General features: G+C 25.4%; 2 protein-coding genes across 7 annotated transcripts; one reads left to right on the top strand and one right to left on the bottom strand.

Annotated features, from left to right (window-relative positions):
- The first annotated feature begins 1,530 nt into the window (after nt 1-1,530).
- LOC113547802 (glutaredoxin-2, mitochondrial) lies at nt 1,531-6,669 on the top strand. 3 transcript variants are annotated; one of them, XM_026948309.1, is made up of 4 exons: nt 1,531-1,749; nt 5,894-6,120; nt 6,197-6,301; nt 6,383-6,669. In XM_026948309.1, the coding sequence occupies exons 2-4, from the start codon at nt 5,980-5,982 to the stop codon at nt 6,479-6,481; spliced, it is 345 nt and encodes a 114-aa protein (XP_026804110.1). In that variant the 5' UTR covers nt 1,531-1,749; nt 5,894-5,979; the 3' UTR covers nt 6,482-6,669. The 3 variants fall into 3 exon arrangements, with proteins under 3 accessions (XP_026804110.1, XP_026804112.1, XP_026804111.1); XM_026948311.1 differs by having other exon boundaries at nt 1,534-1,749; nt 6,000-6,120; XM_026948310.1 differs by having other exon boundaries at nt 1,542-1,749; nt 5,997-6,120.
- On the bottom strand, nt 6,664-16,285 carry LOC113547800 (SUN domain-containing protein 2-like). Of its 4 annotated transcripts, none has more exons than XM_026948305.1 (6): nt 16,053-16,285; nt 10,370-10,672; nt 9,428-9,615; nt 9,288-9,366; nt 7,220-7,411; nt 6,664-7,155 (listed from the first exon to the last, which is right to left on the bottom strand). In XM_026948305.1, the coding sequence occupies exons 2-6, from the start codon at nt 10,661-10,663 to the stop codon at nt 6,748-6,750; spliced, it is 1,161 nt and encodes a 386-aa protein (XP_026804106.1). In that variant the 5' UTR covers nt 10,664-10,672; nt 16,053-16,285; the 3' UTR covers nt 6,664-6,747. The 4 variants fall into 4 exon arrangements, with proteins under 4 accessions (XP_026804106.1, XP_026804107.1, XP_026804108.1 ...); XM_026948306.1 differs by having other exon boundaries at nt 7,220-7,408; XM_026948307.1 differs by having other exon boundaries at nt 7,220-7,405.
- Nucleotides 16,286-16,304: the final 19 nt, after the last annotated feature.

The following is a 16,304-nucleotide window of genomic DNA, read 5'->3' as shown; positions in this document are numbered from 1 at the left end:
TAGTCCACATCTCCACTTATTATTCATCTAAAATTTAAATACTTATAAAAACGAATAAACTAATTGATCAAAATTTAATATTAAATAATATAATAACAATACAATTGTAAAATAAATTGAGTTATTCAGTAGTATCAGGATTGCTATTATAACATCTATACTAAGTACCACTGTGCCAGTGTTCATGGTTGAGGTTTACATTAAAGTAAATTATATATTATAATATGTATACTAATAATACTAATAATAAATGTATACTCGATTGATTTTGACAAAAAACAATTGAGAATATTTCAACTGAATTAAAACGGTAATAACTGATAAATCTCATATGGAAATTATGTTTTTGTTTGTATATGTAGTAATTGTTATACAATAGTGAGTACCATATATTACATAATACATATTTTAAATTTGTTTTGCCTTAAAAGTTTTTATTATAAGATTAATGCATGTAACATATAATAATAATTAATAAATAACAATATTATTATATATCTTCATGTTTTTTTCCTTTTCATTTATGCACAGGCAAATCAATTGTAAATTTATAACTGGTAAGTGACTAGTGAGTGGTAGTTATTTGTATTTATTTATTCAATTCGCCGACGCCGACAAATTTATTCGCATTTGTATATCTTTGTCATCTATAACAATAATTACCAAATCTAGAACGTTTCGCTCTCATAAAAAATCGAATTTACGAATGTTACCCGATAAAAATTAAAAATTAAAATAGGGATTTTGGTATAGACTCTGAAGGCCGGAAGTTCATACACATTAGAATTGTCCACTATAAATGACAAGGAATTTCATCCTTCATTAACAGATTTTTATTTTTTATTCATACCAGCTAGTAGCTGTAAGTAGGGCTGTGCAATTAATTAATCGATTATTCGAGATTATTTTTAACGAATGATACATAAATGCATAATTGGTTAATCGATTGAAAAAATGCAACTCTAAGCGGGACAGTTATGTAGAGTAGTTAATGAGTTATACTTATTTAAAGTCTAGTCAGGCGGAGTAATGAACAAACATTTTGTGAGGTTTAAAATTGCGGCGAAAACATGAATACTTTTTGAATAAATAAGTGTTTTATGATAAATGTGTAGTAATTGTTTATAACCACGGAAATACCACATACTACAATATTATAATTTACATTTAAATCTTTCATAAATTATTAAATTATTTATGTAATAATAATTATTAATTGTCATTATAAAATAAGGACGGGCACTGGGCAGTAAGATACTAAAATAGTAAAATGGAAACTGATTGAAAATAATTGAAATGTTGTCGGGTCATTCGCATATCGATATCAAATATTATAGATCTATAGACTATAGTATTTGTCAGTATTCAGCATCCAATTCGCCTTATAACTCGACCAATAAACAGCGGCGAATTTCATGATAACATTTTTATCATGTTGAATTGGATTTTATGGTTGGCAATGTAATGGCCGAGGGGCATGCCTATCATTAAATTGCCATCAAATGGTAGAATTGGTAGAATCCATTTCATATTGAGATAAAATTATCATTATTTCAACGATATAAGGTTATTACATAATATTAATTATTTTAATAATTAGTTTTCATTGTTATAAATATAAATTATCGTTCGTTATTCATTATTCAATATTCATTGCTTATCGCCTATTACTCATTTGTCATTTGTTTCTGAACGTCGAACCTAAAAGTATTTTGATTCAAAAATCACTCCGTAATTTGAAATTCAGTAGTAAGTTTAAACATTTTAATATTATATTTACATTAATAGTATAAGGGATTAGTAATATTTATATCTTTAAGCTGACTAAATATATTGTGTGATTTTGATTTTGGTTTGTTGAATAGGATGGATATAATATAACTATTTAAATTGTTGATAGTTTATTTGGTATTGTTTAAACCATTGTTTAAAACACAAATTACAATAAAACAGTTATTGTACATTATTGTATTTAAAATTATAAATTAGTATTATGCACTTAAAAATAATTTATACAACTATTGAATAAGTACTATACAATACACTCATCCCATATGTTTTGTTGATGTGTCATATAAATATAACACACGACTGCATAAGTAGTGACAAAAAAATCAAATCTAATATTTTATTTGTTCACTTTTATTGTGACTCCCACAAAATGTAAAGGTGTAACACTCGGATAGCCACCATTGAAAAAATCTATTTCTTTAATCTGTACAAACAAGTGGTAAATACTTATTGTAAGACAAGTTTTATTTACTGTTAGTATGTTAATCGACAATCCTAATTGGTGTTGACAGGAATTATAAATACTAGTGTTTTAAGTATGTATTTGTAATAATATCATTGTTTGTATTGATGTATAATGCATCTATCAGACATATGTATTTAATTTTTGTATTTACTTAATTGTATTTATTTATTATAGTGTTGTCATTATCTTACTGGCGTATAATACGGCCAACTTATTATTCTAAAGAATTTGTTTACTCTATTGTTTTAATATAACAATTAAACTGTTTTTTTATTAAATTTAAAGTCAAGAATATTTTCTAGGGCACTTAGTACACGTCTACAATTTTAGTTTAGAGTATAAAATATGTCTAAATAATATTCTTCCTTTTAAATTTCATAAAAGGTTAACTATGTTTTGTTAAGAGAACACTATACCCGTGCATGTTGTCTTATAAATGTAAAACATAGCAAAAACTGTTCTGTGTGGGATAAAACCACTCAGGTTGTAGTGATTGACTCCAAATTGATGTACAAAATAGTTGAGAACCTAACCCTGGACCTAACCTAACTTATACTAAAAAAGTTCTTATTGTTTTAAAATCCATAGAATTGAATAACTTTCTTTGTAATTCCAGTATCAAATAATAAAAAAAAGATATTTCACAGCCAAAATTGTCCTTTTTATGCACAGATATCTATGTTTTTATGTGATGAAAATTTTGTTTCTTAGTTATAAGTTTATGACTAGCCTTCTTGATTCTTTCCAACGCAAAACAGTTTTTGCTATGTTTTACATTTGTAAGACGGAGACTATACATGCCGGTGTAGCATGTTCTTTAAAACAACTGAGTGAAACAAATTCTTCTTAACATTTAATGGGCCATGTTGCCTGTTAACAAAATAAAGACAATACATACAAATTAAACATAATTTTAAGTACATAATTTAATTTTTATTAGTTATGTTTTAATGTAGGTATAACTTAATTATATTTATCATTGTTACCTTATTTAGGAATACATCTTTGAAGCTTAGTACAAAAGACTAAAGTCGAAAAAATCTAATAACATAAAAAAATTTTAATTATATTTTTCACATATTAATTATATTTAAACATATAATGTTTAATCCTAAAATTTTTTTTTGAGTTTTCGGCACTTACTAACTTCTGCCACAAAGGTACAGAATTTAAAGTTTTAAAACTTGTCAAATCGTGAGTTAATTATGTGGTTAGAATTACTTATAGAACTAATTATGTGTTTATATGGTATTCAAAGACATCTATTTAAAATTTAGAGATTTTTAATGACTTAATGCAATAATATCTAATTACCACCATAATTCATGACCAAGGCTCAAAAGTTCTAGCAAATGCATATTTTTTTCAATAAATCATAGAACATCAAAAACAAGATACAAATTTGTTTCTCACTTCCTGATTTTGTACATGAAATTTTATTTTGAAAATGTATGTATACGTATTTATGGTTTCTAGTACTATATAGTTAATTTTGAATTTTGAATGCTGGGTTGGATCACTATAGGCATATTTTTAAGTATTTAAAATGCTCATAACATGTTTTATAATTCAATATCAATAAAATCCTCAGACATCCTCAATAATAATCACACCTATGTATTTTATAATAGGTTAATTCACTCCAATTTTAAAAACAGCAGAATAAAAAAGATCATTATAAATGTAAAACTTGCTATATTGTACGAACGTTTAAGTTGAATAAAATAAAATAAATTAATTTGTTAAAATATCCAAAAGACACAAAATCATTCAATATTACTCACCTAATTTCATTATATTATTATAACATGGTTTAAATTTTAACATAAATAAAAAATAAGAAATTACCTTGGTTTTAGAGTAACATTGATACATTGTAATATTATAGTAATGATTAATAAGTTATTTTATTATTTTCAATCAATAGTAACCTCACAAAGATCTAGATCATTATTTTGAGCCTCATTTTTAATTTTCAATTGAAATAAAATTTGTAATTTGTTGAGGGAATTAAAGGTAGCAGATGTAATATTATATTTTTACCGTTTCCTCTTTGAAAAAAAATTAATATTATAAATTGCTCATTTTTTTTAAGAGTAGTTTTATAATTGAAAATACCTTTATCTGTTTTTAACTGTTTCAAAATTATTTAACTTTAAAAGTTCAAAAAATCAAAAGTAATTTTGAGTCATTGTCGTCTCAATGTCACATTTTTCATGTGTTCTACGTATAATTAGAAACTAAAAATATGTGGTTTGTAATTTTTATATTGGGTAGTTTTTTATATTTTATTCAATCTAAGAAACAACCCAATGGCAAACCCAGTTTTAATCGGCAGTGGGACAAGTGTTGCCTTGTTTTTTCACCCCCACCAAGTCAACCATGTAGTTAAATCACAACCTTGTACAAGTCAGACATCAAGTTGTTTTCTTAACTTGATTTTAGAATAGTATTATTATCATACACAGTTAAGCACAATTGTCTCTTATAATAAAACAAAACTGAAGATTTTATAAAAAGAGTAGGGAGACATTGCTGAGTAATATGAAATCAATAAAAAATGTTAGCAATAATTACCTTATAATAAGCTTTAATTGAGTACCTATACAAGATCCTAAGCAATCGACTGTCATAAATTAAGATAATTTTTATAAGTCAATAAGCTTTCTTCATCCTTTGTTTCTTCTTCTTTTTGGTGACATATTGACTACACTTGGTTGGTTAAGAACAAGTTTTAATTTGTGAAACTTTCATAAATTACTTTTTACACAGGTTCATCAAACTTTTTTTCTATTAATTGTATTTCTTTTTATAGTGCCTTTCATTGGGTTGGAAATTAATTTATAAGAAAAGTAACTTTAGTTTATCTATCATCTGAAGTCTAAGATGTTAGTTTTTAACTGTCTGTTAACCCCTTTTATCCAAATTTGTAATTGATAAAAAATAAGAGCTTTATTTTTATTTACAGAAATATATAACTCTTTTTCAACCAATATTTGAAGTCTGAAGACTGAATTAAAAACTTTTATTTCAAAAAGATAATTCAATATTAAAATTCTTTTATTATTATTATCAAAGTTTTTAATAAAATATTTTGTTTCTGATGATTAAAGATTATCGATAGTATTGTACAAAAAAATGTTTAAATGTTTTCTGAATTTTCAATATATTAGCATTAAGAAATGACTACAATTAAATAGTGAAATGTTATTTTAACCTAATTTATTTGTTCATATAATCATTTATTGATGTACAGTCGTGGTTTTTTTCTTTACTAATAAAAAACAATTTACTTACCTACTATATTAATTTTGGTACCTTGGAGAAATTTTTCTAAGGGAGGGTCAAGCTGCAATTATTAAAACCACAAGGGTTAATTTATGGGTTATTACTCACTATTAAATTTTTTTTATTAATAATGATAAAATAAATTATGTGTTGTTTGTTATTCTTTAATAATATTATTTAAATACAATATTATAAACCATTTATTTGTATTTAATTGCAAATGGATATCCAACTTTAGTCTTAACTCATAAAATTAGAACTTGCATGAAAATGTATTATAAATTGAGTTAACCAGGCCTAAGATTTTAATTTGTATTATTGTATATTAACTAATTAATGTGTTGACAGACAAAATTACCTTCAAATACACAAAACATACCAATTACATAATTTCTACTGCGCCTTTTGTGAACGCATATAACTAATTAAACCTAATGGGTTCGCTTTCCAGCAGGAGAATACCTTCACCAACTCAAGTAATGGCTGCTACACAGTTTGTTAAAGATGCTATTGCGCATGATCCTATTGTTATTTTCTCAAAATCAGACTGTGGCTACTGTCAGATGGCTAAAGAAGTAAATATTTTTTAATATTTATACAACAAGACTAATTATAACTAATGTCTAATAACAATTAATTTAATTTTTAAAGTGTTTCGATAAGTTGAAAGCTTCTTACAAATCTATCGATTTAGATAAGAGACCAGACATGGATGATATTCAAGATGCTTTAGAAGAAATAACTGGTGCCCGTTCGGTAAGTTTATTGACACAATTAATCAATAAATTGGTATAAAATATTAAGCATTAATACAGTTCATTGTATTTATTATTATAGGTGCCACGTGTTTTTGTAAATGGTGTATTTATTGGTGGTGGCTCTGACGTAAGAAAGATGTCTCAAAATGGCAAGTTGGAAGAGCTCCTTAAAAAATAACTAAAATAAACATAATACTTGATTTATTAGAAACATTTTAGTCCAAATAAATATGTATACCATTTTCCAAGAATATTGTTTATTTTCAAAGTAATAATTCAATGTACTAATATAAAAAATTGTAACTTAAATTATTTGTACTGGTTTATTTTTAAATTTAATTTTAATAAATGTCAAGTATAAAAAAACATCAATTTAATTTATTATCAAGTGATAATAATCTAAAAACTGTTATAAAAAATGTATTGCAGTTTTTAGTTCTTTAATTAAATTTGGGCATCCCTGTCATCATTTGGAGGAGAGACAACATCATTATGAATAGCAGCCAACATTGATTCAATGTCCAAATGATCTGGTGTTCCAGTCTCAGTGCCTCCAATCTCTGCCATATCACTTATATCTACATTTGTAACAGGCATTTCTTGGTCGACTTGCATTAATTCGTTTTGTCCAGACATATTGTCACAAGTATTTTGTGTTTCTCCTTGCTTAGGAACAGCTGAGTCTTCAACTGGAATATTGTCATTCAACAACATATTTGTGTCCATTGAGTCTTTGTCAACTAAATGACTTCCATCATCTTTCTTAACCACAACCTGTTGATTATCTACGGAGTTTATTACATCTGTTTGGAAAACTGGTACATTTTCTGTAGTAACTTCAGATTCCTTTTCCTAAACATTTTAAAAAAAAGGCATAAGTGGATTTAAACATTTATGAAATTATAATTAGTTAAACCTCAGTTGTTGAAGATGGTTGTTGGTTATGATCTTTTTGAATATGTTCAAGACAATCAAATCTGCTATCATAAGATACAGAACACACTTGGCATCTGTACAGTCTTTTTTTCTGTTGCTGCTGTTGTAGTTGTTGTAGTTGTTGTTGTTGTTGTTGTTGTTGTTGCTGTTGCTGCTGCTGCTGCTGCTGCTGCTATGAACATACAAAGCAAACAACTTTTAAGAACCATAAAAAATAAAACATATTTTATTTTATAAAGAAGAATATTTGCTGTGCATTGATAGATTTTTAATATTTACATTTTTGAATAAGTTACTTATTAATATTATTGAAATTATTTAAATTTAAAACATGTTTATATTTATAAAAAAAAATCTATTTGGTCAATCAACAGGAATTATTCTTTGTAAAATATAAATATGAAATCTTTCCATTATCATGTGCAAGATAAATGGCAGTTAGATGTGTTTAATGAATTTTAAATTCAATTTAGTAAATAACATTTTGAAAAATAAACATTATTAAATTATCCTTAATATCAATGCAGTCTTATCCCTTACATCATTATCAATCTAGGAGAATTAAAGGTAACTCACTGAAACAATGTTTACAACTTATTTTTCATATTAAACTAAGACAATGTTGATTTCTTGCATAACTATAAAACATATAATTAGAGCAGAGAATTGTAGCATTTGCATATATATTTTGCAGTCATAAAAAAATACATTTCATACTATCAGAGCTAGTTTTGAAATTTTATTCTGCATATAAATATTTATTTTGTTTTTAGATCATATTTTATCCATTTTCTACTTTAGGAGACATATTTTAACTTAAGAGGATGTATTACTCATCCTCGCATGTGTTGTCTCTGTCTTACATACATACAATATAGCAAATTTTGGTTTAATAGTTTCAATAGTGCGCTGTTAGTTTTGATATTTGAGTAAAATGACCTATTATAAGATTTAAAGGCAAGATTATTATCTAGGGCCCCACAGAAGCCATTTATTGATATTATTATTCTTAAAAAAGTTATGATCTTTTGAAACTGCACATTTTAAAATGATCATAATTTACTTAAAAATAACAATATCAGTAAAAAGCTTCTGTGGGGCCCTGGATAATAATGTTACTTTAAAATGTTTTAATACATTAGTTCACTCTAATATCAAAACTAACAGCACAATATTGAAAATGGTAAACGAAAATTTGCTATGTTGTACATGTGTAAGACAGAGGCCAACACATACAGGTACTACGTCCTCTTAGTAAATAATTTTATCAATTTTTCTCTATTGAGGTTTAAATTTTTTATTTTTTGTCGTACATATGGTTTTTTAATTGTTGATGAGTATACGTTTTTCCTAGAAATACCTGAAAATTGCCATATGATGAATTTATATTTATTTTATTAATAAATAGTATAGTTCACAATATAACGTAGAATAAATAAAGCTAATTCAAAATAATAAATTCTGTCATACAAAATACAAAAATAAATATTTTTATTTTTATTTTTAAAATGCATATTTGGTGATTTTTAATGGATGCAAGTCCTCTGTCCTACATATAATTAAAGCAAAAACAGTTGAGATTTAATTTATGTAATTATATATTTTAAATACGAATTATACATAAATCAATTTACAGTTATACTACATTCCAATCAATTAATAGTATACAATGGAACGTTGCTTATGAAAATATGACTTTATAGTAATATATATTAGAAGTTAAAAGCATACAGGGTTAACTAAAAAAATAGGTAAAAGAAACATTTTCTAGGTTAAAAATACATATTTTAATAGTGTATACCCGTGAGTATATTTACCAATACACAAATGCATAAAGAATATTACAGTTTATAAAATATTACAAGTATTTTAACAAAAATTAATAATGATTTAACTAATGTACCTATTTATATTTTGCAATATATATTAATTACAGTATTTGTAAAAACCTACTTAATAAAATAAATTATTATTGAGCAAATAATAAGCATTAGTGAATTGTGCAATATTTTTTAAAATACATTATTTTATATTGAATATTTTATTACCTGGGTTACTGTTTTAGTCATAACAGTTTGATTAGAATTTTCACCATCTTTTTTTTTCAAATGAGAACGCATATGGAAACTGAAATATAAATACAAATAAAGTATTGGTATTGAAAAAATAATATTACTAATAAACATACCGAACATGACCGAGGTCTTTAGATTGGAATGTACAAAAACCACATTTGTAAATTTTCATTTTAGAAGCGTTGTCTTGTTTTATTTTTAATGGAGTACTACTTGAAGAAGGCTCTCTAACTGTCAAACCACTAGGAACTTTTCTTTGACCAACCTCTAAGTCATCAGTTCGTAAGTGCCCATTAACAATCTAATAAAAAAAAAAATTGATTTACTGTAGTGTACAAATAACAAAAAAACAAATAATAAACAGTTAGGATTTGTATGCAACAGCATGTTTTTTTATTACTCCCAAATGGAGTTTCAGTGAGTAATGTCCACAATTATTTTGATATGTGTCCATAATAATTAAATTGATCAAAATAAAAAACTTATTTTTTTTTGTCAAACATAAATTCTATTTTTATAAATACAATCCCCTATGGGCTATGGCATAGTATGTGATAAAAGATTGAATAGTTTAACAGAGAAAAATAAACACAATTAATAAAAAGTATGTAGCAGTAGGTATCAATATAAAATCCAAAATAAGACACAATTTGTCAGGTATTAGTATATTACATACAATTCTAATCTTTTTCGTGTACTACGAACACAAACTGAACAGCTGTCTGTGTATCACCATTTATTAGAATGTTTTTCAGTGATTTTTATTTTGAAAATGCCGTAAGCCAATAATTAAAGTTCCAAATTATCACACTTTGTTGTAGAATTTTCAAGCGATTTTTTTAACAAATCAATACTACGACCCAATCACAGTTGTATCATGTAACACGTATTTACACTATAGAATGTGAATTATTAATTGTATTACTAAAATAATACCTAATTAAGTAATAACAATTAAAATGTTTATTTTGATAGGTAAATAAAATGTGTATTTTACAATTTTTTTATTGCATACAAATCCTAGCCCTGATAATAAGTATAAAATAAATTCTTACATTAACAGATTTAACAGGTTGATCAGCAGGCACTAAACCATATTTCTTTTGTACAGATGCTAACATTGCATTTTTAACAAGTTTCAAATCATTTTCAAGCTTGTCCATATGGTTTAAAAGTGATGTGCATTTCTTGCACATATGATCAGCGGGTGTTACAATAATGACAAAGTCCTCTCCTACAAGTTCACCAATTTTTTCAGGGTATGGTGCATTACTGTGTGGTGTAATGCTTGAACATACACGTGTTCGTTCCCCATATAATTTTACATCACAAATAAAACAAACTGCCATCGTACCTACCTGAAAAAATAACATATCATTATGAAAATTAAGAATAATGTCCTACATAAATATTATAATTATTCTATTACTTTAATTTGAGCGAGAATTAATATTTCTGTTGTTACAAGTTTATATATAGATACATTTGTAACGAAATTTATAACTACAAAATAATATGAGTTTAATAATTGTTATTGATTAACATGTTGTGACACATTAAAAAAATAAAATAGGTATCTTTATGACTTAACAATATTTATTATAACCCAAAGCATTGTCTATGCTTTTACTAATGATTATATAGTGACTTTTTCAAAATATTATCCTTGATTCAGATTTTTAACCATATGTAAGTAATGCTGATTAAAACACACTTTAATTAGTTCAATCGGACTGCCTTATAAATCAGGTGGGTGGGTACAAAATATAGAACTGTAGAGTTCCAAGTTTTTACTACAATTTTATTAAACACAAGAATGTTAATTTCATATTAATGATTTATATTTAAAATAATATATTTATTTATTGCTATTTAAAAAAAAAATATTTTAAGGGGTGGGATGTAGATCAATCAAATTAATTGAACAGACTGTATCAATTTTATTCAGTGCTACTTCCTAGTTATTATTACGCATATAGTATTTATATATATATATATATAAAAATGTAATTACAATATTTGATATTCAGTATATGTTGTAAGTTATGGAGAAAGTTAGGAAAAATCAAGATACTTTTTACATTGAATTTGTTTTAATGCCTATCATCAATTTTTAAGAAAAAAAAAATTATAGGGGTTTTCACTAATAATACCTAAGTATGATAATATTAATTAATTTAAAAGGCCACACAACAAAACCATTTTAAAATACACAACACAATATTTAAAAAAAGGTAGTCGAGTATGTATTGTTTTGATGTACATAAAACGTTAAGTGGGTTAGTGTTATTTAATGAAAATAATTAAATGCAAAAACAGATTCTAAGTGGAAACGGAACGTTAACATCAGACTTTATCATTAATACCATTAAGTATATCTCATGATAAAGTTTTTAATACAGCTATACAAGTCATTTATTTTATTTTTAGTGTTACGGTAGGTTGATATAATTTTTTAGAAAATATTGCATTTATACCATTATTGTATTAACTTATTTATAAATTAAAATTTAATAACATCTTTCTTATAAACATAAAAAAATAATAGGTTCATAGTATAAAAAGATGAAATCTTAAAATAAATAAATTGTAGGTATAAGTATAGTAAAATTCATAACATTACCATATACATTTAAATTTTAAGTTCATACAAATAAAGTTCTTAATTTATGAAAAAATAATTAATATTGTTAATCATTCTTAAAATATGTAATTTTGTTCAAATTTGAACTTCATAAAATGTTAATAAGCAATAATGTGTTTAATGTTTTAGTTTAAATACAAAATACTATTATTTTATATTAAATTTTTAAAGTTTAGCTACAATTATTTTTCTCATCTTAAAATTACATACAAAAAAATTATGCTCATGGATTTTTAATAATTTTGTACAGACATAAAAATAATTTATGTAGGATCTTGTATTCAATTTTCAAAAATATTGAGCTAAGGAATACATATTTCTTTTTATTGATATTCATAACAAAAAATAAATAAAAAGTCAATGTATAGAAAATATTACTATTTTATAAACCAGGCATGAATGCAGGAAAAAAATTTTGTATGGGGGAAGGTTAACACCCAAATTCCCTACATTCGCGTCTATTATGAACATTTTAATATATAGTTATTCAAATTTAGAATAGTTATTTTAAAGGTAAATATCCTAAGTCATGGAAATTTAAACTTTAAATGCTCATAAAAATTAATTTGAATTCCGATACTTTTTTTTTTAAATATACATAGGCTGCAAAACCAAAAACAATATAATAATAAATTTTAGAAATTTTGACAGATGTTAAAATTTAAATGTTTATAAGAAAATAATGCGAATAAAATGTTGTTATTTTTTAAAATGGGAAACAAACTATTTATTAGAAACTTTGTATTAATTTTCCAAGCATTTTCATTTTTTTAAATTATTCATAAATTATTTACTGATGTTTAAAAAAAATAAAAAAAATGTTTATTGTCAACAAACAGCTCTAGTCAAAATATTTGGAAAATTATAAAATAAGCACTAGGTGAAAATTTTAATCGTCTATGGTAAATCATTTTGGAATTACAAAATAAGTAAAAAACAGGCAGTTTAAAAATTCCTATTTTAGCCAATAATAAAAAAACTACTAGGTACATAAGAAATTTTAGTATCATTTGAATTTTAATATCTCAAGAACACATTAGATTGAATATTCAAAACCACCTTTAAAAATCAGACTACATCCAAGTTGATCCTGAATTAAAAACTGTTGTACTAATTGAGTCCCGGTTTTTTTAGCTACTACACTAAGTAGTTGGGTTCATTTTTTTTATTTGTAAATTTTTGTTTTAATAAAATGTAATGTCATAATATGCTATTGTTTTATTAGCAATAACTCATATAAAGTAATCTTTCAATATCTATATGAGAAAATGTAAAAGGTTTTTATCAATATGGCATTATAGCAATGGCAGTCTAATTAAAATTATGTCAAATGAAAGTAGAAATCGGACTGTATCGCGTTTCCTTAGACAATAATAGGTCACTAACATATTCCATACAGGAAAATGCCAAAAAGTGTAATAGCTAATATAATAGGATGGTAGGAGTGTCTCAGGGGAAAAAATTACATATTAGAATATTTTAAATAAAATTTATATAATCACTATATATTATGATATAAACTTTTATAATATGTTAGTTTGGTGTAAAAAACCAAAATTAAAATGATAAAATTTACTATTTACTTTATATTATACATTTATAGACTTATAACTCATACCTAATATAAGTTAGGTTGCTGTGGAAACCCGTGGATAAAATAATGATAAAGTTAATAAAAACGATAATTTTTGGTTTTTACCTACGGGATTGGCAGTAGATTCTACACACATATATGCATATAGGCGGTTAGAGCGGGATATAATTAAGTAAAATACGGTGATCTCTTTTATATACTATAGTGCAGTAGGTCAGTATAGGTATGAGTGTGTCATAGACAAAGACAGTGTACGTCAAACAATATTAAACAGATTTTTATTTTTTTTTTTTAAATGGAAATTTTAAAATCTAATAAAGGAAACATGAAAATTGCATATGAAGGTCTTATATACACAAATATTTTTAATTTTTAGTTAATAATATTATAAGTTATAACTGTACTAGATTTGGAGAAAATAAAATAAATACAATAATAAGATTTTTAAAAAGCTATAGCTCAAAATATTATGTTAAAGCTTAGTTTTATTTAAAATATTCATTTGTACTTCCCCCTCTGGAGACTTTTTCTCTATCCCCAATTAAATAGTGGTTTATGAAAATTTAGAAGAAATGAAAAGTCAGTCATTATCAATATCTTTAATAGTTTTTGATTGTATTTTACATTTATTTAAAACAATCCTGAACCCAATTAGTGTAGTAGGTACAAACGATTAGATATTAGACCCTAGTACTTGGGAACTAATTCGAATGTGAAAAATCAAAGACTTTTATCAACTACTTATTGTGTAACCAAAAAAAAATATCACTGAACTATCTAGAGAGTTCAGTGAAACACGCATTGTTAAATCGCTTCACTCAAAATCTTAAATAATACCAGTAAACAATTATTAACAAAAGATAAAAATTAATATGATTATTTTAATGGGTCAATTAGATCTTACTGTACACTTTCATTATGATCGGGAAAGGCTTCTTGAATAAACAATAGTCGTCTTGTACAGTACAAGTATCTTTTACAAGACTGATTAATATTAGGTGGTTAAAACTGGGAAACATAGAATGGAGAAAATTTACAAATGCTATCTAGTCGTTTGCGCTCTACTATATAATTTATATCTTTATAATCAATAAATTTAAAACATTTCTGAGGGACATAGCACAAGTATTTTAATAGTTATGATTATTAACTAAAATGAAATGAATGGAAAGACTACAACAAATAAACAATGATAATATAAATAATTTTTAATAATATATTAAGTACCTAATTAATTATAAAAATGTATGTTTTTCATTAAAACCACTTTTACTTACATTATACAATTATTAAAAGAATATATTGTTTTAAATCTAAATATAGTTGAGTGGTAATAATAAGACATGATAGTGTATGTTGTAGTTGTACTGTTGTCGGTAGAACGCATACAACAAGATAGCCTTTACGTATGACGTATGTTTGCACAATCAACCTTTAATATTAAATTATTATTATGCCAAATAATATTAAATACAATAATAATCATGATAAAACACATAAACTACAAAAAATGCACTTTAAATTCTAATATATACTAATAAGTATTATACATCGTATAAAATAACATATCCGATAAAAATATGATAAAACATTACCACTTCTTTTTAAATTAAAAAATACAGTTAACATTAACAAAATAGATACACTGGGACGACTTGGTAATAGTATAGGGATGAACAGTGGTGAAGCATGGGTTAGCTATAACATAAAAATAAAGATCTTTTTAATGTATAAGCTATACTAATACTACGGATAATTTGCAAAAATGCTAAGGTTAGGTTAGGTTATGAGATGTAGTATGCAACAGGTAAAAAAAACAACAATAATAGCCATTAATCTTCGATAACAATAAGACATGTCTTAAGCAAAGGTTATGCCGCATATACTCATTAACCCTTTTGCACAAGCCGCCAGGTAACCACTACAAATGAGTATAAGATCTAAAATGGGAATAATACAATGGCGTAACAACCAATATTTATATAATTTTAAGGTTAAAACAAATTATACGATGGATAATATATCAATTATATAAAACAAAAATAATTAAAAATTCATGCATTCTTATTTTTATTGACATTTATACTTTATGCATATTAAATTCTAGGTATTCTAAAGCATAATGAAAAAATGCTTTTTAAAACGAATAGTATCAACTGTGGTCATTTCTTATGGAATTCGACGTTTCACCTTCGACTTGAATACAATATGATTTACTTTAAACGAAATAAATTATTAGTGATTTTACACCAAGTATTGAGAAGTAATTCAAAACTTATCAACATTGGGGCGTGGGATAAACATCACATAGGTGTTCACATACCCGTTTAAATCTAACTCAAAAGCGCATGTAGGATAGTAATGGCTAACAACAAAAACATGTATAAGTTTAGTGCAAAACACACGTTGAGCAGCAAAATTAAGATGTAAGTAATGTTAACAATAAATTAAACTAAACTGCTGTTATATTGATGAATGATTTTAAATAATTGTTACTCACCTTCGTAAAATTCACAGCGCGGCGTTTAAGCCGACAAAAGTGTTAGATCGAGAGCGACGCGGAGAAACCGCTGATCGGCCGATCCCTTAGCAAATGACGCTTAACAGAAAACGGATAAAATCTGTAAACCGTATAAACGTTAGAAGCACTGATCAAGTTAACTGCCGCCAAAGCCGGTCGCCACTCGCCAGACGCCGGTGCCCGGTACTCGGTAACCGGTAGTCGGTAACAGAGTAACAGACGTAGAAAGCA

The sequence above is a fragment of the Rhopalosiphum maidis genome, chromosome 1 (genome assembly GCF_003676215.2).
Source record: "Rhopalosiphum maidis isolate BTI-1 chromosome 1, ASM367621v3, whole genome shotgun sequence".
Taxonomy (NCBI): Eukaryota; Metazoa; Arthropoda; class Insecta; order Hemiptera; family Aphididae; genus Rhopalosiphum; species Rhopalosiphum maidis.
Note: the sequence above shows the minus strand (reverse complement) of the source record. Positions and strands in the feature narration are given on the sequence as shown.